The 23,753-nt window shown below is 39.7% G+C and overlaps 1 protein-coding gene across 8 annotated transcripts in view; it reads right to left on the reverse strand.

Annotated features, from left to right (window-relative positions):
• The window catches only part of Cntnap4 (contactin associated protein family member 4), a 238,675-nt gene that overhangs the window by 90,412 nt on the left and 124,510 nt on the right, over positions 1-23,753 (reverse strand). For 7 of the 8 annotated variants that reach the window (XM_048355089.1, XM_048355093.1, XM_048355094.1 and 4 more), the window contains 4 exons: positions 20,489-20,636; positions 3,613-3,816; positions 2,922-3,106; positions 1,698-1,841 (listed from right to left, as the gene is read on the reverse strand). In XM_048355089.1, the coding sequence (XP_048211046.1) occupies positions 1,698-1,841; positions 2,922-3,106; positions 3,613-3,816; positions 20,489-20,636 (681 nt within the window). The remainder of the gene's footprint in view (positions 1-1,697; positions 1,842-2,921; positions 3,107-3,612; positions 3,817-20,488; positions 20,637-23,753) is intronic. The other variant, XM_048355091.1, reaches the window with a different exon arrangement.

Genomic DNA, 23,753 nt, shown 5'->3' on the forward strand with positions numbered 1-23,753 from the left:
TCTATCTATAATCCTGTTCCTCTTCAAGTTTTCCCTTTCATAAAAAAAGCTACTTTAAAAATATTTCTGGCAGTGATGAGCATGTAAACAATACCAATTCATGGAGAATTCAGAAAAAAAAACACAACACTTTTTTCAACAACAAATATTCTTGTGATGTCCTTTAGGATTTGCTGACACAACAGGAGCTTAAATACGCATATTTTGAATTTTAAGCAACCAAAGAAATTAATTAAAATCGATGTATGGCTCTGGGGTTTTTTGTTGTTATAGGGGAAAGGCTGGAAAGTATGTTTCCCAGAATTTCCGTCCATCCTTGTCTGCTTCTGAATATAGCTGGAAGGTGAGCCACTGTGCTGTAGATGATGAAGGATGGATAGATAGATAGATACATACATACATACATACATGGATAGACAGATAGATGTGGATGGATGGATGTATACATACATACATATATACATACATGGACAGACAGATGTGGATGGATAGATAGATGGAAACATACATACATACATACATACATACATACATACATGGATAGACAGATAGATGTGGATGGATGGATGTATACATGCATACATACATACATACATATATACATATATGGACAGACAGATGTGGATGGATAGATGGATGGAAACATACATACATACATACATACATACATACATGGATGGATGGATGGATGGATTGGCAGATGGATGGACAGACATATACATACATACATACACACATACATACATGGGTGGGTGGATAGACAGATGTGGATGGATGGATGGATGGATGGATGGATGGATGGATAGATGGATGGATGGAGAGATGGATGGATGGAGAAAGAGAGAGAGAGAGAGAGAGAGAGAGAGAGAGACATGTTCTTGTTCTTCCTCTCTCTGCATTCCTTCAGATAGCTGGCCTTGGACCACAGCCATCCGAGCCCATCCCTAGACGCTGGGCTCAGGACAGTCTGTGCGGACACTGTATACTCAGAGGCAACAACTCCTAGAGATTCTCTCTGCAGAAAGCATCCTTTGTAAGCTGTAACTGCTCTACAAAGTCCAACATGTCGACTCACATCCTGGCTCCAGGCAGAGCTAGGCTCCTCCTCCTAACACAGATTCCTCACACACAACTCACCCTCTTCCTCTGATCCTCTGACCCAACCCAGTCACATTTAATTCTGGAACTCATCCTGGAAGACAATGCAGCCTGAACCACAGTGCTATTTGGACAGATTAGCAGATCCAATGTTGCAGCAGCTTATTCATTTATTATTATTATTATTATTATTATAACTATAATAATAATTATTACTGTTATTAATGACTATGGCAAAATACAAGAGTTTCTAACATCTCTCTCTCTCTAATACATATGGATGTTACCCAATTTCAGAAACTCTATGTTTATCCAGTGAGTTGCCCAGGGAATATCTTATTAAGGAAATTACTGAGCAAAAGAAATCAGTCTCTTAGGAATAACAACATCACAGAAAAAAAAAAGTCGCTTTACTTCCTGTGAAAATAATTATGGCTTGTGAATTTCTATTTCGTTAGCTAGAATTAATCTCCTATAGGCATCCCACCATCAGGGAAAAAATTTAATAAGAGCAATCCCTATGACAGGTATCACATAAGAGCAATTTCATTTGGAAAAGATACATGGTTTTACTCCCTCCCTCCCATGAAGGGTCTTACCATAATGATGATTTGGGGGTTTTGTTGCTTGGCCAAATCAATGATATCCATGTCGTTATAATAGAGATTCTCTAAACATCCGTGAAAATTTTTATGCGGGAATGACACAGATTTTGCAGGTGCTGGAATCCCTCCGAAGCTGATCTTAGAAAGAAAAATAGCATCAATAATATTGTTTAGTGATTTTAGGATAATCTGATTTTAGGATAATTATGATGAACAGCTCTCCCTGTCATCAGTGCACACACACAGAAAATTTCCATCTCCTCACTCTGGAAAAGAATAGAGACACAGATTTGTTTGTTTTTTATAATGTCTAGTGTTCACACATACAGCATTCATTGACACTAGAGTTTGACAATTTCTACAAGTTGTTCAGCACATCTGCTTTTTGATATATACTGTTTTCAGAGGCGGAAAAAATGCATCTTTATATCCAGGGTACATAAAACTTGATCTGTTCAATAATGTCATCATCATAATGATGTTGATATTTTATTTTGAGTATATTTCTAGTATAATCCATATTTGTCTTTGCCTCAATTGTTAATGAATTAATTGAAAGAGTTTGCCATTACAGTCTCCCTCAGAAGCTGATTGGGAAGTTCCCTATCACACAAAGAAATCATGCAACATAGCTATATGTTTACTTGCATTAATGGGATCTCTTTCTAGAAAGAATTGCCTCCATGTGAAGTTCTATGATTATACATTTCAGGTAAAAATGACAATTGCCTGCTATTTAATGATAAATCCACATGTTAGTCACAAGATTATTTTTTTTTTTTACTTTTTTTTTTTTTTTTTTGGCCAGTCCTGGGGCTTGGACTCAGGGCCTGAGCACTGTCCCTGGCTTCTTCTTGCTCAAGGCTAGCACTCTGCCACTTGAGCCACAGCGCCACTTCTGGCCATTTTCTGTGTATGTGGTGCTGGGGAATCGAACCTAGGGCCTCATGTATACGAGGCAAGCACTCTAGCCACTAGGCCATATCCCCAGCCCCAGTCACAAGATTATTAATATGATCACAATTTCAATCATCCTCTGATCCACGTGAGTTAGACCAGCTTGAGAAATTCTTGTTCCGGCCCCGTGTAAGTGGTGGGAGGAAGGGGTTCTTCTAGTACATATTTTCTGCTGGAAAGTTAAACTACAAACACATCATTAAAAAAAAAAAATCCCATCCAAAGGAAAAATCTGTATTTGTTGAAATGTAACCATCACACCTCATAATCAAGATCCAGGTAATAGAGTTCTCCCTGTGCGTGGAAACGACTCTTGTGTTCGTCCACTGTGAAGTTGACCTGTTTGCCAGCACGCTGGATAAGCACAGAATGCCAGTGCTGGTCATCCAGCAGGCTGCCCAGGCTGAGACTGGCCGGAGAGCGAGGGGAGGGCGCTCTAGCGTCACCTAGGAAAGGAGGGGATAAACAGCACCATCATTCCCAGGCAACCCGGCCCTCCAGCCTCTCACAGCAATTGCAATCAGGGAGGTACCTGAAGCTCCAATGCCTCTAGCCCTGCTTGTGATTTCTCCCAGTGTTAATTCCTTTTATTATCATTACCAATTGCACGGCCATTTTCTATGTAAATTTTATCTTTGCAACAACCTCATGATTTTTACGGCTGCCGTATCTTTCAATGACCCATCTCGTTCTTTATGATGCTACAAAATAGCCATGTCACTCACTCTCTAGGAGTTACGGGAGAAAATAGCCGGTGAGAGTCGTGTGCAATTTCCAAAGTAGGAAACATTTCAACAAGAAAGAGGCATATACAGTCATACATGTAAGCTCTGGCATCTGAAAATAAGATCTTGGAAGTGCTAAAAAGAATAAACTGGGAACACATACAAAAGGTTTTCTAAGGGCTGAGTTAGCGATTTGATTTTTCAAGCAACCCATCCAAGAGTTTTACCTGAATTGATAAGTAAAAACAGTCTTCCTCCTCTTAGCTCCAGTGTGATGGAATCGCCACTCGGGCCCGCTTGGTGGAGCAGAACCCCATCGCTCTGCATGGTTTTAAATTTCAAAGAAATGCTATCTTTCACTGGACTCAGTGGGTTTTGATTGAATCTGTAGAGGAGGAAACTTTTTCCATCAAGATCAACCACCTCTGATCCTAGAGGCAAAAAGAGTAAGGTCATTGGAAGGACAAATACGCTTCCATTAAAGCATTTTGAGTCTGTGTATATGTATGCACACCAAGATATGTACATGTGTGCATGTGTATCTGTGTACTATATGAATATGTGCGTGTGTGTGCATGCATGTATGTATATGTAGGTGGGTATGTGTGTAGGCACACACATCTGGGCATGTGTGCATGTGTATAGGCATGCCTGTGCTTGTGTATGTGTGTATATGCATGCATGTAAATGTGTAAGTAAATGTGTGTATGTGTAAGTGTGCACACACATATGCATGTTTGTGTATATGTATGCATATGTATGACTACTGAGTGTATAATCAACCCCAAGTTGATTCCAGTATCATTTTTATTAACTAATTACAAATTTTAATAATGTATTAATTTCATTATAGAATTCATGACCTAAAAATATTTTAAATGTACACCTCATTTTTCTTTTAGATTGTTAACAGCTATATTTCTCATTCTATAAAAATAGAAAATCAGAAAAAAATGGTTATAGTCAATATATGACAAATTACATTTTCACAATCAATATTTCAGCAGCATTCTTGAAATTAAATGGGCTCTTTTTGCTTCAGAAAAAGTGATGTAGGTATCTCAACATTATTTCAACCATGCACTAGATCAAAAAGACACACACACACACACACAAATATATATGCATACTTACAACTGGTAAAACTTATTTCTAGTACCCATTAAATCATTCTTGTATTCTGTCTTATTATATAATTTTCATGAGTAAGTCACAGTAGTTAAGGGCAATGCTGTTTCTTGCCTTCTCAAGGGCATCATTGGAAAAACATTTAGCTTAATGATACTGTAAGCTTTATTCTGGTGCATTTTATGTCATAACTAGGACACTGACATGTTTTCTCAGCTTTCTGACAGTGCCTTCCCTACTCCTTGTCAAGATTGCTCCAGTTCATCTGAGAGAAGATGTCATGTTACACTCGTGCCATAATAACATGTTTGCCAAAATCAGTGTGTCCTGAACAAGACACACACACACACTCAAAAAAGAAAAAACACACACTCAGAATACTCAGTATTTTGTACATTCTACAAATCAAAGAATTTTTATGATAATTACTCTAGATTGTATATTTATGTAATAAATGCAGATGTTAGAGAGCCCTAATAAAATTGAAGCTGTTTCAAATGACAAGCTGACTTCTAGCCTACAACATAACATGACTGCGTAGCACAACACAATGATCACAGCTATGTGTAACATAAAACACATGTTTCGGTCTTGTTCCCCATCAAGTCTCCTAAGAACCATCACTCCAATTATTTTCCCTATTTTATATAGCCATCTTTTGATGATTCAGAAGTCTGACTTTTTCATGTGTTTTCCTGATGTGCTGATGAAGAATTCATTTGCCAAGCACACACGAATAAACACTTTTTCAGAAAGAATCATGTTAACTAAAGAATTATTCCTTGTTATAAAGTTGAATAAATGCACATAGGGAATAAAACAGGACTATGTGTTGAGTACAAATGACATGTTCTGCAATTATTAGATTACGATAAATTAAGAACAAATTCGATGAAATAGACTTTAAATGCCGACACATTGGGAGCAATGCAGTTATCTCTGAGTTAACGGATTGCTTAAAGGCAACTATTGCAGTAATGATTTCATTTTAAATGAAGACTATTTGGGGAATTAGCTACCAAGAGACTTGCTTTTTACCCCATAAAAGGTTTAGCCTACGTTACTTCAGCCTACTATTTTCCCCTTTTCACTGTTGTTTTTTTAAATATTATTACTGTTACATTACAATAGTCCTATTTGTCTTCTATAGTACCTAAAGCTTTTGTGGCTAGACTATTTTCCTCAGCAAAATAACCTAATTGAAAACATTTCGGACAATGGAGGCTTAGGGCAATGATGTGGTGTTTCATTTGTTAAATTGAAGGTGTGTGCCATTCTAAGGCTTACCCACTTTCTACTTAATAGGTGTGGAATTGTCTGTACAATTATGGATGGAGTTGTGGGAGACCAGATTTTAATCCCATCACGTTTGAGGCGATGCTGTTCAGGCCAGAACACAAGTGTGTGTAACAGGAGCAGGGCCTAGGCCCTCTGAGAATATTTATATAGGAAAGATAAATAATATTTCTCAAATGAACAAATCAATTCATAAAACCATTACACATTGTAACAGGTGCTCTGACCAAGAGACCCAAGGCCAGGGGCTAAGGTGAATGAGAAAGGCCTCTTTTGGGTCCAGAAACCTTAGGCTGCTCAGGCATCTATAGTGGCCACACTCTAAAATGTTCCCCCATAAACTAGATCACTCCTAGAACATTCGACTTCCAAAGGCTTAGATTTTCTCCCAATACACTTACAATCACTAGAAACCCTGAGGACTACTAAGAAACCCCAGTGGCAGGAAATGATTTAATGTTGAGCTGTATAAGTGAGAGAAGCATCCTTCACACAACTAGGTCTAAAGGAAGAAAGTACTGATGGAGTGAACTCAGCCACACACAGAAAGGAATCGAGTCACAGATTTCACATGCCTATGAACAGCCTTTTTTTTTTTTTTGGAGGGGGGGATGGAAGCTAAGTATCACTCACGTTATTAATACTGGAATAGTTAAGAAACACACATGTAATGTAGAAACAAACATGTAATGTAGAAACATACGTATAATATCTAAAAATATTCTAGTAAAGAAATGTGCATGAATCTTCATGTGGTTTCTTTAAACCATACACTCACACAGTCACCATGTGTCATGACTGTAATCCCAGCTCCTCGGGAGGCTGAGATCTAAGAATCTTAGTTTCAGGGAAGAAAAGACTAAGAGACTCGTACGTCCAATAAGCCAGCAAAAAGTCAGAAGAGATGTGGCTCAAGTGGTAGAGCACCAGCCTTGAGCGAGCAAGCCAAGTGAGATCACGAGGCTGTAAATTCAAGTCCCACATTTGGCCCTCCCAAAAAATAATATTCACTTACAATAGTTCACATTTTTACCATGCTTATAAAAGGTAATCTACACACACACTTCCCAGCCTTGCACTTATGAGGCAGGAATTCTACCACGTAATTCTGCCTCCAGTTTGTTTTCATTTTAGGTTATTTTTTCAGATAGGTTCTTGTATTTTAACCCAAGCCACCTCTGACTGCAATTTTCCCAATCCCCATCGATCCAGTTGCTGATAATACAGGGGTGAGCTCCCTAAACTCAGCTTTTAAAATATGATCTTAAACCATGAACACCAAATAGTGAATTATGAGGCAGAAAGTGAATGACATAAAACTGGAACTACTTAAAAAATTTTAAGACAAAAAGTAATCTTCCAAACTTTACAGAGACCGTTTGAATTGTATATACCACCAGCACCTAACTCTTCTAGGATACGATTAGAAAGACAAACACATCCACCCAGTATGTATTGAAAATGATTGTACCACACTGTGAGAAAGAATTGAAAAAACTGGACATCATGTAACAAACTTATATATTACTATTGCATGAAAGCACTTTCTAACAGCCCAATATGAAAGTGACTTGATTCTAGATGAGTTAATACGTGTCTGATTTTACTATTTATTATTATTGCCAAATATATTGCCAAGGTGATAAATGGATATAAACCACTTACCTCCTTATGTAGTAATATTATTTCAGCATTTTCCTTGGATACCTAAATAGTACTGCAGATACACTCACTCCCTTCGACTTTCTTTGAGCTAACCTTAACATACATCTATTCTTTCATGAATGGATCAAACACACATCTTTGAGGTGTATTTATTCCATATCTGAATGAGTCCTGTCTACATTCAGATACCATATCATTGACCAAAAAGCAGTATTTCAAGTCTTTACCATTACTGGTAATTTTCTGAGAATACTTATTTCCTCTTCTACCAAGATTTTTCACATTTTTCCAAATTTTCCTTGTTGTTTTCTGGCTCAGTTTTTGTTTTGAGACAGGGTTTTGCTATAAAGCTCATGCTGACCTCAAACTCTGAATCCTCCTTTAGCCTCCTAAATTCTGGGATGATAAGAATGGATATACCACAATCCCCAGCTCATGATATTTCTTTAAATTGAAACCAACCTAGTGTGAATATGTAGAATTAATAAAAATCAACTCAACTCAATATGCATTTGTTTAGAAATACTAAACATCCGAAATGATATTAATATGTCCATTCATAACATCATATTCATATTCATAATTGTCATATACATTCTTAGCTCTTTTCAAACATTTAGTGTTTGACAAAACAATTAGTGGCCAAACAGTGTTTGAAAATGGGGCCTGGGAATGTGGTCTAGTGGTAGAGTGCTTGTCTAGCATGCATGAATCCCTGGGTTCAATTCCTCAGTACCACATAAACAGAGAAGGCCAGAACTGGGGCTGTGGCTCAAGTGGTAGAGTGGTAGCCTTGAGCAAAAGAAGCTCAGGGACAGTGCTCAGGCCCTGAGTCCAAGGCCCAAGACTGGCATGCACGCCTACGCATGCACGCATACACACATACACACATGCACACACACACACACACACACACACACACACACACACAAACAGTGACTATGTTAGACATTTCCTATGCATCCAACTTGGCTGTTGGTAGTTAGCTGATATATATGTATATGTATATATATATATATATTAGAAATACTGTAATGTAGAAATATTAGAAGGAAATTTAGAATTATGAGAAAAGTGACTAAGAAAAATGCAGCTATATGACAGTGGCTCATGCCTGTAATCCCAGCTCCTTGGGAGCTGAAACTGACACGATCAGATTAGAGACCAACCTGGGCTGAAAAATTCCCAGACAGGAAATTTCACAAGACCCCCTACCCAACCAAAAGTTGGGCCCCGAAGCATATGCTTGATATTCTAACTAAAACAGAAAGCCTAAAAAAAAATAGGTGGATCGTGACTCAGACAAAACGTCTGAGCAGGAAGTGAAAACCTATTCACAAGTAACCCATAACAACAACAACAACAAACAAAAAAGACTGGAGACACTGCTCAGTAGAAGATCAATTGCTTAACAAGCATGAGGTCACAAGTTCAAACCCCAGTACTACAGAAGGGAAGGAAGGAAGGGAAGGAGGAAGGAAGGGAGGGAGGGAGGGAGGGAGGAAAGGAGGGAGGGAGAGAGGGAGGGAGGAAGGAAGGCAGACAGGAAGGCAGGAAGGCAGGAGAGAACTGTGTGACAGTAAGGAAATGTATAACAGTAAAAGACCTTCAATTCAAGGCTTTAAGAGGAGGTTGGTTACTTGTTCTAAAGGAAGAATTATTTTCTAGTTGTAAATTTGTTCATCACTACACTGATTATATATTTAACTATTGGGTTCCTATAAATATCAATTGCATGGCTTTTTCATGCCCTGACTTGTCATGGAGAAGCCACTGTAAATTGCCTTGACCTGTCCGCCTCCCTTGGAGCCACTTGTAATAGTGAGAACTACAATCCCATCATAGCAACCAAGACCCAAAGTCTATGCAGGTGTGGGTCATTGCTCTACCCCGGGCAAGGGCAGGACTCTCCTGTTGTTTGTGTCACAAATAACTACAAACATTGCCACTTAGAAATGACAACATTTTTAGCTTCTAATTCTGTGAATGCTAAAATCCTCCACTCAAGGTGTTGCCAGGGTTTTTTATATTATCTACCTACTATCTATCTATCTATACCTATCTATAGATCTATATCTATATATGGATATGTCCATAGATAGGTAGATAGATCTAGATCTATATAGAGATATGTCCATAGATAGATAGATAGAGATAGATAGACAGACAGACAGATAGATAGATGTAATATATTAGAGACTGCCCATGTTCCTTGGTTCATGGCCTCTTTTTCCATGTGTAACACCAGAGTGGGAGCATCATCAACTCTCTCTCTCTCTCTACCTACCTATCTCTGTCTCTCTCTCACACACACTCTCTCTCCCCCCTTTCTTTCCTTCTTTCCTTCCCCTATCATCTACCATCCTCTTATTGTGATTACATTGTCTCCATCTGAGTAAACCCAACCATCTCCCCATGGTAAGATCCAGAACTTAGCCACGGGTACAACAGCACCCATGCTGCCTAAGGTAACACGCCTGCCATTTTTGCAGGTTCCAAGGATGATTGCCTTCCCTGGGGCAATATTCTCCCCATCACAGGTAAGTCACTTAACCGATTTGGCCTCACTTTCCCGTCGGTAACGTGGATAGCAACGGTGCATTCCTCATACCCCACGAACTTAATCTCTGCATCATTTTTTTTAGGAGCTGGCACATGATCATCAATAAATGTTCACAACTAGAAAGATGGATGTGATTACTGATTAATTAGTAGAACATTGAGCAGGAAAGGGGGTATGGAAGAAGAAGAATGATCAACTAAACACCTTTGGTGCGTTTGTGCCTTTCCAGAAAGTAATGCATTTCTGAAGAAATGATTATCAATGGCCTGATAGCCAGGTTGTATGGCAAGAATGATTTCCAGGCCCCCCCCCCACCTGTGGGTTTTGTGGGTGTGTTCTTCATTCTTCGGGTCACCATGGCATCTGTGGCTGACCTGAACCCTTCAGTGAATGCCCCCATCTCCAGTCAGCTCATTTAGAGCAAGAATCAAAGAAAGCAGAGAGTCCCCAGGACTGCAGGCCCTACCCCCAGGTGAACTCCCCTCGTGACTCTCTAGACACAGTAGATTCCCTTTACGGGATGTGAAACCATAATCTCCCCTGGAATTGAAAACTTTCCAATCAAAAATATCCAAATATCTTTCAGGGAGTTGTATCAGAAGAAATCTTTCTGACACAGATGCTCTTCCGTCCTTCCTGCTGCTCATCTGGTTGGAGAGCTTTCTGGAAACACAGTGGAAGGCAGAACAATGCATACACACATCGAGCACACATTTTCCCTTCAAAGACCTCGTGTTCTATTGGGGAAGGCTCACGTCCCTGCCAGGAGATTATTCATGGCTTTGTTCAGAGTTTTGCTTCTGGATCAGGGCAAAGTCCCCAATGATTTCGAAGAGGTAGGAGAGAATTGATCTGTTTCCGCCACTGAGAAGGATGTCAACTCAATCTCGGAAATGTTTTATGTCCTTGAACAGCACGCTGTTTCTCCACCCCTGCCTATTTCAAATGCAAGCACACTGATCATTGTCATGTATTTTACTCGATTTGGTTTTTCCACCCTCTACTTCTTCATCTTCGTCCCACTCCCAAGATGTGAGGGTTCTTGAATTTTGAGGAGCTGCCACTTGCAAAAAAAAAGCAATTTCCTTCCCACCTCCCAAGTGGATTACTAAGAAAAATAATCAAGAGGATGATTTCTCAAATTGCGCTTGATAGTCTAGCCATAGTGCAATCAATCGAGAAGAAACTCTCTCCCAGGGATCCACAAAATATTCGATATCCTGGCTTTGCCAAAGACCAGCCAAATTCGGACCTTTGGGACTCTAACCTGGGACCCAGGAATACAGGTTTCTGCATGGCTCTCTGGCAGATGACAGTGGGAAATCTATTTGACAGAACAGCTACAGTTACGGAAATACAGCCAGCTACAGAAAGCTATTCTCTGAAAGTAAATAACCCCATTGCCTACTGGATTGTGCCAGGGAGAATGAATATGCTTTATTGATTTATACTGTCGTGGGTGCTTGCAGAAAGTTGTGGAAGTGAAAAAAAAATCTCACTCTGAAAGATATTTCAGAGATGAATTGACTCTGCCAGTTTAACAGTGAATTAAGGCATTATTAATGAGTTCAGATAACTAAAACACGTAAAAGAGAAAAAAATTAGAAAGAAAATATATGAAGAGGAAACCAGAATAAATTAAAAAAATAACACTCATTCATCTGGGAATTATACCTAAAATGCAAATAGGACAAGACATATGGCTTTAAAAAGAACAAAATAATAATTTAGATTCTTTCATCAGCTGGAGAAAGGAGTTGTAAGCCAAAATTCTTCTTGGCTGAATCTGAAGTCAGCCTTAAACACAGATCATACTGTTTTCTTATGTGAAAATTATTACTCATGAATTACTAAACAAACAGAGGTCCAATTTGGACTTCTAAGAAATATAAATCAAACCAAGTCACTATTAAACTATTACAAAGTGAAGTATTCAAGCACCAGCATGATCTATAGGCACTCGAATACTGCATTACTCAACCGGGTTTTTAAGCCATAGAGGGGAGAGATCAAGCACTCAAGAAATCTCCAGGAAATAGGTTGAACTATTTTTTGCATGGTAGCATAAAAGAACCCAGAATGATTTAAGAGACTCTTAAGTTTCAAACAACTAAAATTAAGACCATAAGAAGGAAGAAGGAGCAGAAGCAAGGCCTTCATAAACCACAGAGAAGTGTGACTTTATTACTAGGGTTTTTAATAGAGAGAGTTCAGGTCAGTAACAAAATGCTAGGGTGTTTATCTGGACAAACATGATCCCCACCAACTAAATGAACTTTCTAAAGAGGTGGCATTAGCAATACTGACGAGTGCCAAGTGTCCCAGGAGAAAGCAAGCTCCGCCTCCATCTCTAATGGGAATTTGCAATCACCAAAAGAATGGTGCCCAGAACACTTGAAATGATGGTGGCTTTTACTTTCCTTATTCAGAACACTTAGAGGATAACCCTTGCCTCTCATGCTACAGGAAGGTGCCATGGGTACCAACTAGAAATGTCAGAAGGCCTCGGTATTTATTATTTTCTATGATGTTTGTATTCTTTTCCAAAGTGGGCTCATCTTACAGAGAGCTCTCATTCCTTTCATCAATTGCTACTGTGTGAGTGCCATAAATCAGTGATTTGTATACATATGTATATATATATATATATATATATATATATATATATATATAGTCAGCTTATAGCATGGCCAACCAAAGTATTTTTAATTCATCCACTTGACAAATGGTTATTGTACAAGTGTGCCAAGCTATACTGTAGAGGCCAGGTTGGAACCAAGAGGGGTATTCAAAGTAAGGCAACGGGGCCAGGTGCAAATCTAAGCCAGCACACCATTTGTTTTTATAGACTTCCATTTCTTTCTCTTTCCTTTTACACTCTATTCATTCAAAAACCAAAGGAACAAATGTTGCCTTTAAAAAAGAAAAGAGATCAGGTAAACCATCCTAAGTGCTTAGATGTCTCTTCAGAGTGTAAGGGATGCACAAAAGAAAAGAATAGAGTTTCTGGAAAGATTTGGATAGCTCTTTAGATTAGCTTGGCAATCAGGGACGTAAGCGAATCCATGTAGGAGAACATGGGGGAAAGAGGATGGCAATGAAGAAATAAATGGAACTGGTTGGCTGGGAGTGGGCTGACTAGCAGAACTCTTGGGCCATAGGGAAGTTTTTGGTTCTAGGCTTTGTTAGAGCAGGTCTATCTTGGTTTTGTCTTTAGCCCTAGGACATAATGATCAACCTTCAGGTATGGCCTAAAGTAATGCCCTATGGCCTTCCAGTTTAATGTATTTTTTAAAAATCTCTCTACAATTAAAGGTGTTCCTTCCCAGCACTGAGAAGGTGCTAAGCTAGTTTAGAACTGCAACTTTCTGGCTCCTAATTTCTCCTGGAATTCTAGATAACTCATCTTGGCTCTATGAAGGTCAAGAATCAACAGAGGTGGAGAAGAACAATAGATAGATGGAAGGATGACATTGAACAAACTGTATTGTACTCCTAACCTGACTTGCAGAATTAAAACCCCTCTGTGCAATTACTTAATTTAAAAAAAAAAACAAAGTAATTAATTAAGAATTAACAGAAGATTTGAGAAGATTGCACGGGTAGGGTTTAGAACTATTTCTTCTCTGACCTTGTTCTTTACAATATGCTCTTCTCAATTTCAAGCCACTGTGTGAACTTTGAATCTCACTTTTCTCTCCAGCCTAGTAAAATCTATTACTTTCTATTTGGGCCTTAGAGAAAAAAGCTATTGAGTGCGGATCTCCCTGGGTAAAGTATTACGTGTTTTCACATCTCCATCTTTTTTTAAATCATTGAACTTCAGGGGTCTGAATACATTTTATAAATACATTTTATGTAGCATGCGCCCTTGTTTATTGGCAACAGAGATAACCAAATGAAAGTGTCTTTTGCCCTGACAAACTAAAAAGCAAATCATCTCCTCTGTAAACATTTACAGATATCTTGTCACTTACTTTTTTTTAACTTTTTATTATCTATAAATAATTGCACAAAGGTGTCTCAATTCCTTTTGGAGGGGCAGTAGTAGGCTTTGAACTCAGGACCTCAAGCTTGTTAAGCTGATACACTAGCACCTGAGTCACACCTCCAATCCCATTTACTAGTATCTTGACTCACTCACTTACTTAGGGTTGCCAAGATTCTAAGTATTCTCATTATCTGGAAAAAAAAAATTAAGACCAACTTTCTCTTCTATTTGTATCCCTTGGTACATAATTACAAAAGCCTAGGATCCATATTGTGTCTCCATTAGCATTCAAAATAAGGATTTGGGTCTTTGATATCTATTATAGGCAATGAACGGAACTATTCAGGAATTACTATGACAAACTCATTCAGATAAATATATTTCGTATCTTTTGAAACTCTGTAGTTACTATTCTTACTGGTGCTATGACAGTTCCATTTTGGTCAGTGAGATCCTCTTTAATTGGCCCTAAATACTTGACAAGATCCTGATAGCTTCTGTCATTTCCTTATTTTCTGTATTATTATAATAGCTATCTATTGTAATAGTAATAGAATTCCTGTTGTCATCAAGTTAAAATATTAAGACTATAAGCGTTGCAAAGAAAGAAAGGATTTATACTCTGGCTTTTTGGCTGACCAAAAGCTATCTTCTTTTCGAAATGGTGACCTAAAATAATGATTCTTCCACTCATAAATAATCTGAGCGCAAGATCTATGCCTAACATTCCTTGGTCAGGGTTTAGCAATTAGCACATAAGTGTTCCTCAGTAAATAGATACTGGAGTCAATCGTGGCTATTCTTTTTCATAAATATAAAAGATAAACTGCTGTTATTTCTTCTTTTGCTTTTTCCCTTTGTCCTAGCCAGACACCAAGTATGAAAGATCTGTATCCTGAACAGACAGAAGACAATTGTCTATGACTCTTTCAGTGATTCTTTCTTTCACCTCAGTGGATGTCTGTGTCTTATCACGCTGTTTACTCATATTGCCAGTGCATGTGTGTTCTAAACTGAGATCTCCTGCTGCTATGGGTTGGGCCTTCAGTGTCCCTAAAAGGGTCATAGGTGCAAGGCTTCTTCTCTACCTTGAGGCTACCGGGAAATGGTGGAAACTTGAAGAGGTGGAGCCTAGGGGGATGCCTTTTGGTCACCGGGGCCATGACCTTGAAAGATGCTGTGGTGTCCCAGTCCCTTCCTTTCCTCCTTTCTTCACATCCCAGCCATGGGGTACGCCGTCTCACCATCATCCTGTGCGGTCCTGCCGACGCACCCAGACACAGACCAATACATGGTGGACTGAAACCTCCAAACCTGCGACCAATACATGGTGGACTGAAACCTCCAAACCTGCAGTTAAAATAAAGGCTGCCGTAGCCGTTGTTGATAACGTGATTATCCTGGTACGTGGTACGGAAATGGAAGTTAATGCTAAAAGGGTAAACCCTCCACTTCTTATAGTTTGGTGTTTGTTTTTTTTTCACTACCAAATGTATGATCATACTTTATTACTTTTTTGCCAGTCCTGGGATTTGAACTCAGAGCCCAGGCTCTGTTACTGAGCCTCTTTGTGCTCAAGGCTAGCGCTCTACTATATGAGCCACAGTGCCACTTCCAGCTTTTTCCATTCCTACATTCACCTCTCCCGATGATGAGTTAACAGGGAATGGACATCTGGCTGCAACTCAGTATCAGGCAGACAGGCGTGATGAGGGGAAGAAAGGCTGGACACAGGGGTGTCCAGGGAACTAGGTAAGTTGTCAGAAGTTGGGGTATGAGGGAAGTTGTCAGAAATGGATTTCTATGAGGAGAAAAAAGAGAAGAAGTAAACGAACTTCCTAGGTGGAAGAAATGAAGGCCGAGTACACATTTCTTTTTTTTTTTTTTTTTTGGCCAGTCCTGGGGCTTGGACTCCGGGCCTGAGCACTGTCCCTGGCTTCTTCCCGCTCAAGGCTAGCACTCTGCCACTTGAGCCACAGCGCCGCTTCTGGCCGTTTTCTGTATATGTGGTGCTGGGGAATCGAACCTAGGGCCTCGTGTATCCGAGGCAGGCACTCTTGCCACTAGGCTATATCCCCAGCCCCGAGTACACATTTCTTGACCTGAGCATCCTGCATAAACTATGAAATCGTGGCACGGCAAAGGAACTGAAGTTCATTTAATACTGTTGGGCGACGTTCCTTAGTCTGCTGGAGATGAGTAAGAAATGACTATGGCCTGTAGAAAAAGAATGTCTACACAGGACTAGAGAAAAGGAATTGCAAGCATGTACTGAGGACAACTACCTCTGCAATGCATTCGCAATGAAAAAAGGCGTGGTTTCTATGCCACTTGCTAATGGGCACACAGGTGCATGACTTCGCGGTAGCTATTCCCACTCCGCTGCCTTTGTTTACCATAATTTTCTTGGGAACATTATCTAATTGAGAAGCATTTCTTCCCCATCAAGGATTTTTCTTTTCATCCTTCTTCTCCTCCATCCGCTATATCCTTCCTTCCTCCTTTCCAGATCTATAGCTAGACTCACAGCTGCTATGACCAAGATACCTAAAATTTATACTTTCCATTTGATGCCATAAAATTGTGCTTCTGCTTCCCTCATTGCTCGGGAAACAACTTTCAGTTTACTGGCATAAAAGTAGGACACCCTTTTGGAGATGATTTTCCATTGGCTTAGTGTCCTTTCATAACTAGCTATTGCTCTGTCTTGCCGGGGAAGAAGGCGATGAAATTATGTGTGGATCTCACAATAGCCTGCAATAATCACAGGACAGCCGGTCTCTATAACTTTAGGAACCACTCACAATAGGCACAAGGGGGCTGGTTATAAGCTTGTGTACAATGTCTAAAAAAAAACAGAATAAGTGACTTGCTTTAATTATGGTAGAGAGGCATTACCATTTTTCAAATACAGTATTTTATACTTACACTCTTCACAGCGAGACAAATGGAACAGTCTGGTTTATTAACAGTGATGATATTTATATAAGCTTGTATTCTCTGTGTTGAAGCCAGAAGTTTGGGATTCTAACCTTTCAGATTTCAAAGGCACTTGAACTCAATGAAGCAACAACGAAATTAATTCTGTCCTTGTCCCCCTTCCTGTGTCCTATCCTAGCAGAAGATGCAACCTTCCACACAGTAGCTCCATGTCCCCACTCACACAGTGGCATGCTTTGCTCATTCTGCCTACTTCCTCCTTTACCGATTGGCTTTCTAGGGTGGGATTCAGCCATGTCTTGAACATCTAAGAACCAGAGCTTCTTGCGGAGCTGTGGTGCCTCTATATTTAGCCCTCCAACCCGTACCTCTTGCTTTAGGCAATTTCTGCTATTTAGATTATCTTCCAAAGCCTACCACTATAAATTTTCTGATATTTATCTCAATTTGCCACTTACTTTGTCCCTCCTGCTATGATGATAGGACAGTCTGCCTTCGGGGGGTATAGTATTCTCAGCACTGTATATGTCTATCATTACTAAGAATATATATTTCTAGCCAGTAGTAGAGGTGCATGCCTATAATCTCAGTTACTCAGGAGGCAGGGTCAGGAAGATTGGAGTTGGAGGGCAACCCTAGGCAAAGTTAGCAAGACATTATCTCAAAAACAAAATGTGGACACAAGGGCTGGGGTAAGAGATCGAATGGTAGAAGCACTCGCATGGCATGCCTGAGGCCCTGGGTTCAATTCCTATGCCACAAATTAAATATATATTTAAATATTTCTCCCTATGCCCAATGCAAAGAATTCTCTTTTAGCAAATGTTGGTGCATAGCTAAATGGTGACTACATCTATGAGATGACTCATCTACTCATCAAAAGCACTGGCATTGGAAGTGATGACATAACTAATTTTAACTCTGAGATCTCACACAAGTTGTAAGATCCTGCACAACATTGCTGGTTTCCTGAAGGTTCCCTTTCTTCCACGGAAGGAATGTGAAACACTCAGATTTACACAATTCTGGAGGGAATGGCTCTGGCAAAGCCAGCCAAGAAGCACATTAACTTGGCACGGGTGGGAGATACAGGCAGAAGAGGCTGGCAGGTTGCAGAAAATCCCTTGGCCTTGCTTAAGCTCGGGGGAGGCTTCCTACATCGGGATGGAGAAGAGACTCATGGCTGCCAACCCAAAGGGAGACAGCCAGACCTTCCCCGTCTTCAGCACCACTTTTCCTGTTTAGAGTTATCTCCTGTGTCTGGAGAAAAAAAAAAAAAAAAAAAAAAACACCTAATCTTGCTTGCTTTCTCTGTTCTTAAAATCTTGCAGCTGGTAGCTTGCACTGGTAGGTTCTAAGCCAGATCCAGGAACGTAAGGGATGCTTTGGGTCAACCCGAGTCCTATGGTTCAGAAAACTTAAAGGAACCTGCGCCTTGACCAGCACCAACACTTGGACACGGTGAGCAAAGCAACATCTAGTTCACATCTGATTTGCAAACTCAGGCACATGGCTGAATTTCTCTCCACCCTACTTTACTCTCTAGTAAGTAAGTGGTATGAGGGTTGAATCCAAATATGTCTATTAAAAACATGTGTGACACACAGGACACACACAATAATTATCAGCTCTACTGTGCTATAATATATATTTTTCTGAGGCAGGCACTCAGAATAAATCAAGAATGTCATTATGAATGTGGAGCCTGTTGGAATTTGTTTTCCTGACAATCCATTGTGTAGCATACATTGTGACAAATGCCATGATTCACAGCCAAAGAATGACTGTCTAGGTTCTGAGATCCACCATCTTAGAAGAGCAAAGGTATTATTTTAAAGGATGATTTTATATATATATGCCCACCGACTCATTTTTGCCATCTCACAGCTGGGGGGGAGGAAGAGCTCATGTTCTGGGCTCTAGCAGACCTGGCTGAAAACCCAGTTCCACCCCTTCCTGTCTGGCTGAAAACTCAGCTCCACCCCTTCCTGTCTGTGTGGCTGAAGCAAAGTTGACTGCTCTCAACTTTGGCATTAGCAGTGGACAAATGCACAAGTAGCTGGCAATATTTATCCAGACTCTTTTGAGACATCATAAGCTAGTTGATACAGTGCACATATGAAATACTCAAACACATATGAAAAGCACCCATGCAAAAGTTTCTATATTAGGTATTATGAAAATTAATGCTGTTCGTGCTGGCGCCATGGATAAGTCTATGATTATTATATCAATACATCATCATCATTATTCTAAAAGCCTTAAAATGAACAGAAGGTTTGTGGACTAATAATGGAGGTGAGTACCAAGAAAACCACTAGATTCACAAGGAGATGTGCATCTCTAAAGTATGAGCTATTGGCCAGACACAATGGAAACCACCTCATCAAATCACTTGACTTCTTTACGACATGCTTGCCTTTGATGTACATAAAATAAAGCAGAACCTAGTTAGGATTGCATCATAAAGTTACACAGAAAGAGAGAGTATTTACACAAAAACTAGAGTGGTTAAAAATAATACAGTAAGAGTTTGCTGAAAGACAAATGATCTAGTGCAATTGACTCTCTCTCAACCTCTGACTGTTCATCTGATAATTATAGATCATCTTAACCAACTCATTGTTCTCTAATAAAAGAGCATCTAGCAGGATGGTGTGGGTTGAAGTAGACTATCAATAACTCTTAGGTCCCTTCCCCACAAATATCATAAGATGCCTCATTAAGAGGAGATGAAGTAAAATCTGTGGTTGTTCTCTTTTCGTGTGACAATATTTCAAACATTTTATATGCTGGCAGAGGTCTTTACTTTTTTGCTATTAATTTATGCCGAAGGCATGGCGTGTTTGAAAAGGGAATTACATAGCATGTTATTTTTAGGGAAAACATTCTTTGGTTTCCTAACACTTGAGTGAATAAACCAAATGAACCACTGTCTCTTTCATTAAATTCAGGGTATCTAAATGAAACACCAGCAAAGTATAACTCCTTGCGGGAAAAAGCTCTAATATTTAAATTTTTGATCACTCAATATAATGTATTTGCATATATTACAATTATCTGCCTATCTATCTGCAAGCTAATTTCATCTCTAAATTAAAATATCAAGAGTTATGGCCACTCAGGAGATGGATATCTGAGGATTATGGCTTGAAGCCAGACCAGGCAGGAAGGTTCATGAGACTCTTATCTCCAATTAATCACCAAAAAGCTGGAAGTAGAGTTGTGGCTCAAGTGGTAGAGCACCAGCTGTGAGTACAAAAAGCACCCAGACAGTGCCTAGGCCCGAGTTCAATCCTCGGGGCTGGCACCAAAAAAAAAAAAAAAAAAAAAAAAGATTGCGAAATTAAACATGAAAGTCAACATATATGGATCAAAAAAAAAAAAATATGTTGTCCTAGAAACCTTTCCATCTTAAGATGTATTTACCTACCAAAAAAGTGGATTTGGGTTTGTGGCCTGGCTTTTCAAGCATGCTCTTGAATAGCTGTGTCCGAGTGTGGAATAGACAAACACTTACGGTAGGCACATCCAAACGCCTCAATCCGCATCCCGATTCTGCCCTTGGGGTTCCACTCAAGAGGAAGGAAGCGCAGAAACCTGGCTTTCACAGAAGGCTGCAGCCTGGAGTACACAACGCTGTCCGCATTTGCATTTCCTGAAAATCCCTAGAAAAGAGGGAAAGAAGGAAATCAGTGTCCCTGGAGAACATCCATTCCACCATCTTCTAGAAGAACCCTGGGCAGAGCAGGCGTTGCTTTATCATTAGGCAAAGTGCCGGGTTCTTTAGAGAAATCAGAGCCATGGTTTTGTCCTAAAGGCTTTCCATCCACAAAAGTTGCCTAAAATGTTCATTTTACTAAGAGCCGTTTATATTGTACCAGACACATGAAAAGTAGCTTTGGACTGTGATATCCTCAATAAAGATTGCTTCTAAACTGGTCGCCAGTGGCTCATGCCTGTAATCCCAGCTATGCAGGAGGCTGAGATCTGAGGATGGCAGTTCAAAGCCAGCCTGGGCAGGAAAGTCCATGAGACTCTTATCTCCAATAAACTATTCAGAAAAGGCCATAAATGGCTCTGTGACTCAATGGTAGACCACTAACTTGGAGCCAAAGAAGCTCAGGGACAGGACCCAAGGCCTTGAGTTCAAGCCTCATGATGTACTGAAAACCTATTATCTGATTCAGCAAAGGAGCAAGGTTAGGATGTGCATCAATTCCTTCACTCTCCCATCTTCTTCATTAACATAAGCAAAAGCATCCCCGACATGCTATAGGAACCACACGCTGATATTGGGCGCTAGGCTTCATTACCTGACACACACATTCAGGTTGCTAAGTGAAACTGCAAACAATGAAACTTTGGAAAGACCTATAATTAGACTTCCAGGGTCCAGAATTTGAAAGCTCCAAGAGACCTTCAGAATGACGCTAAGCCAGCACAGTCAAATTGCAGATGAGGAAATTAAAGGTCAGGAAGGTGGAAGGAAAAAAAAACCTTTGGCATTTGCAAAACCATTGTACAGAAAGCGCTGGTGCTATGTCCTTTCCTGAAAAATCAGGATGCATTGTACCAGACACATAGCTCACTTGCAAACTCTTCCTCCTAGAGCATTTAGCTGCTTAGCTGCTTTCCTTTTTGTTTTTGTTTTTGTTTTCCTGTATGAAACACTTTAGAATTTCATGTATGGAGAAGTCAGTATGAACCAGAAGTGTTATCAATAATTCATATTTCATTGATCCTTCCCCTCGCTTTCTTCCTATTCCTCTTTCCTCCTTCTTTTCCTCAACCCTCTCTTAAAAATTAGCATGTATAAAAATGACATAAGCAATGATACACATGCAGGTTCACAGGAAGTCCCTGTATCATGCCTGGCTCTCTAAAGTCATCAGGACAGAAGTGGACAGAAAAATACCAAGACTCAGGCAATCTGTTCATTCACCTGCTTTTCTTTCTATATCCTTTGACTGGGACTTTAAAAAAAAATTCTAATACAGTATAAAGAAAATTAGTTGAGTGTTTCATTACCCAACTTAAGTTGATTTGTTTTAGTGATCAATTCTCTGCAATCCATACCTCCATATACCCATTTTCAGCCACAGGCACCCCCCCAAATTATAAGTAAATTATATACATAATATTGTATATGTTAATTATTGTAAGTTATATAAGTTAATTATTATAAGTAAAACACAGATTATATATGGTAACAAATAACAGCCCAAATCCTACTCTATCCCAATGAAGATCACCCAGTTTCGTGAAATGTTGTCATCGTAGAAAACAATATCAGAGCCAAGCACTAATGTCTCACAACTGTAATCCTAGATATTCACGAGGCTGAAAAGATGACATTTCAAAGCCAGCCAGGATAAGAAAGTCCGGGAGACTATCATCTCCAACTAAACACCAGAAAACTGGAAGTGGAGCCATGGCTTACAGTAGAAGAGCACTAGCTTTTTTTTTTTTTTTTTAATTTTTTTTATTATTAATTGAACATAAATTTTTTTTTACAAGGTATTGTGCAAAGAGGGTGCGGTTACATAGTAGGGCAGTGTGTACATTTCTTGTGATATCTTACAACCTGTTTTTCCATCCCTTGTCTAGGTCAGGTAGACCCATATGCAATATACAATGTATCAAGCACATATACAGTGTTCACAGACTTGGTCTCTACTGTCTCTCCATCTCCCTTTGTTAACAGTCATATATCAGGGAGATCATGCCCCTTTGTTTTCTGTGTTCTAGGCTTGTCTCACTCAACATTATTTGTTCGAGTTCTGACCATTTTCCTGCGAATAACAATATTTCACCATTCCTAATCGCTATGTAGTATTCCATTGTGTATAAGTACCATATTTTTTGGATCCATTCATCTGTGGAGGGGCATCTGGGTTGTTTCCAAATTTTGGCTATTGTGAATTGTGCCGCGATAAACATGGAAGTACAAATGTCCTTTTGATATCTTGGGTTTTGCTGTTTAGGATAGATGCCTAGGAGTGGTATGGCTGGGTCATAGGGTAGGTCTATATTGAGCTTTTTGAGAAACCTCCATACTGTTCTCCAAAGTGGTTGTACTAATTTGCACTCCCACCAACAATGGAGAAGGGTTCCTCTTTCCCCACAGCCCCTCCAGCATTTGTTGTTTCCTGAGTTCAGAGTATAGGCCATTCTAACTGGGGTGAGGTGGTATCTCAGGGTTGTTTTTATTTGCATTTCCTTTACTAGCAGGGATGTTGAGCATTTCCTCATGTGTTTCTTTGCCATTTTTATATCTTCTCTTGTGAAGTCTCTCTTTAGCTCTTTTGCCCATTTCCTAATAGGTTTATTGGGCTTGGAGGGGCTTAGTTTTTTGAGTTCTCTGTAGATGACAGATATCAGGCCTTTGTCTGTTGCTGTGCTGGTAAATATCCTTTCCCATATCGTTGGCTGTCTTTCTATTTTGGTGGCTATGACCTTAGCTGTGCACAAACTTTTTAATTTGTAGTAGTCCCATTTGTTGAGTCTTTCCCCTATTTGTTGTGCCCCTGGGACTCTATTCAGGAAGTTCCTTCCTGGAAGAGCACTAGCTTTGAGCAAAAAAAGAGCTCAGGGACAGCACCCAAGCTCCAAGGTCAAGCCCAGGAACAAGCCAAACAAAACAAAACAAACCACCTCATAGTCTCGTCTTGGCCATCATTCATCAACCATACCCACGATCCCAATGTCTTCCCCTTACTGAACGGCAAGAAGGTTTGTAAAGGTCACTTAAACTATAGCATGCCACTGGCCTCTTTACCTCT

This window comes from Perognathus longimembris, chromosome 10 (assembly GCF_023159225.1).
Source record: "Perognathus longimembris pacificus isolate PPM17 chromosome 10, ASM2315922v1, whole genome shotgun sequence".
Taxonomy (NCBI): Eukaryota; Metazoa; Chordata; class Mammalia; order Rodentia; family Heteromyidae; genus Perognathus; species Perognathus longimembris.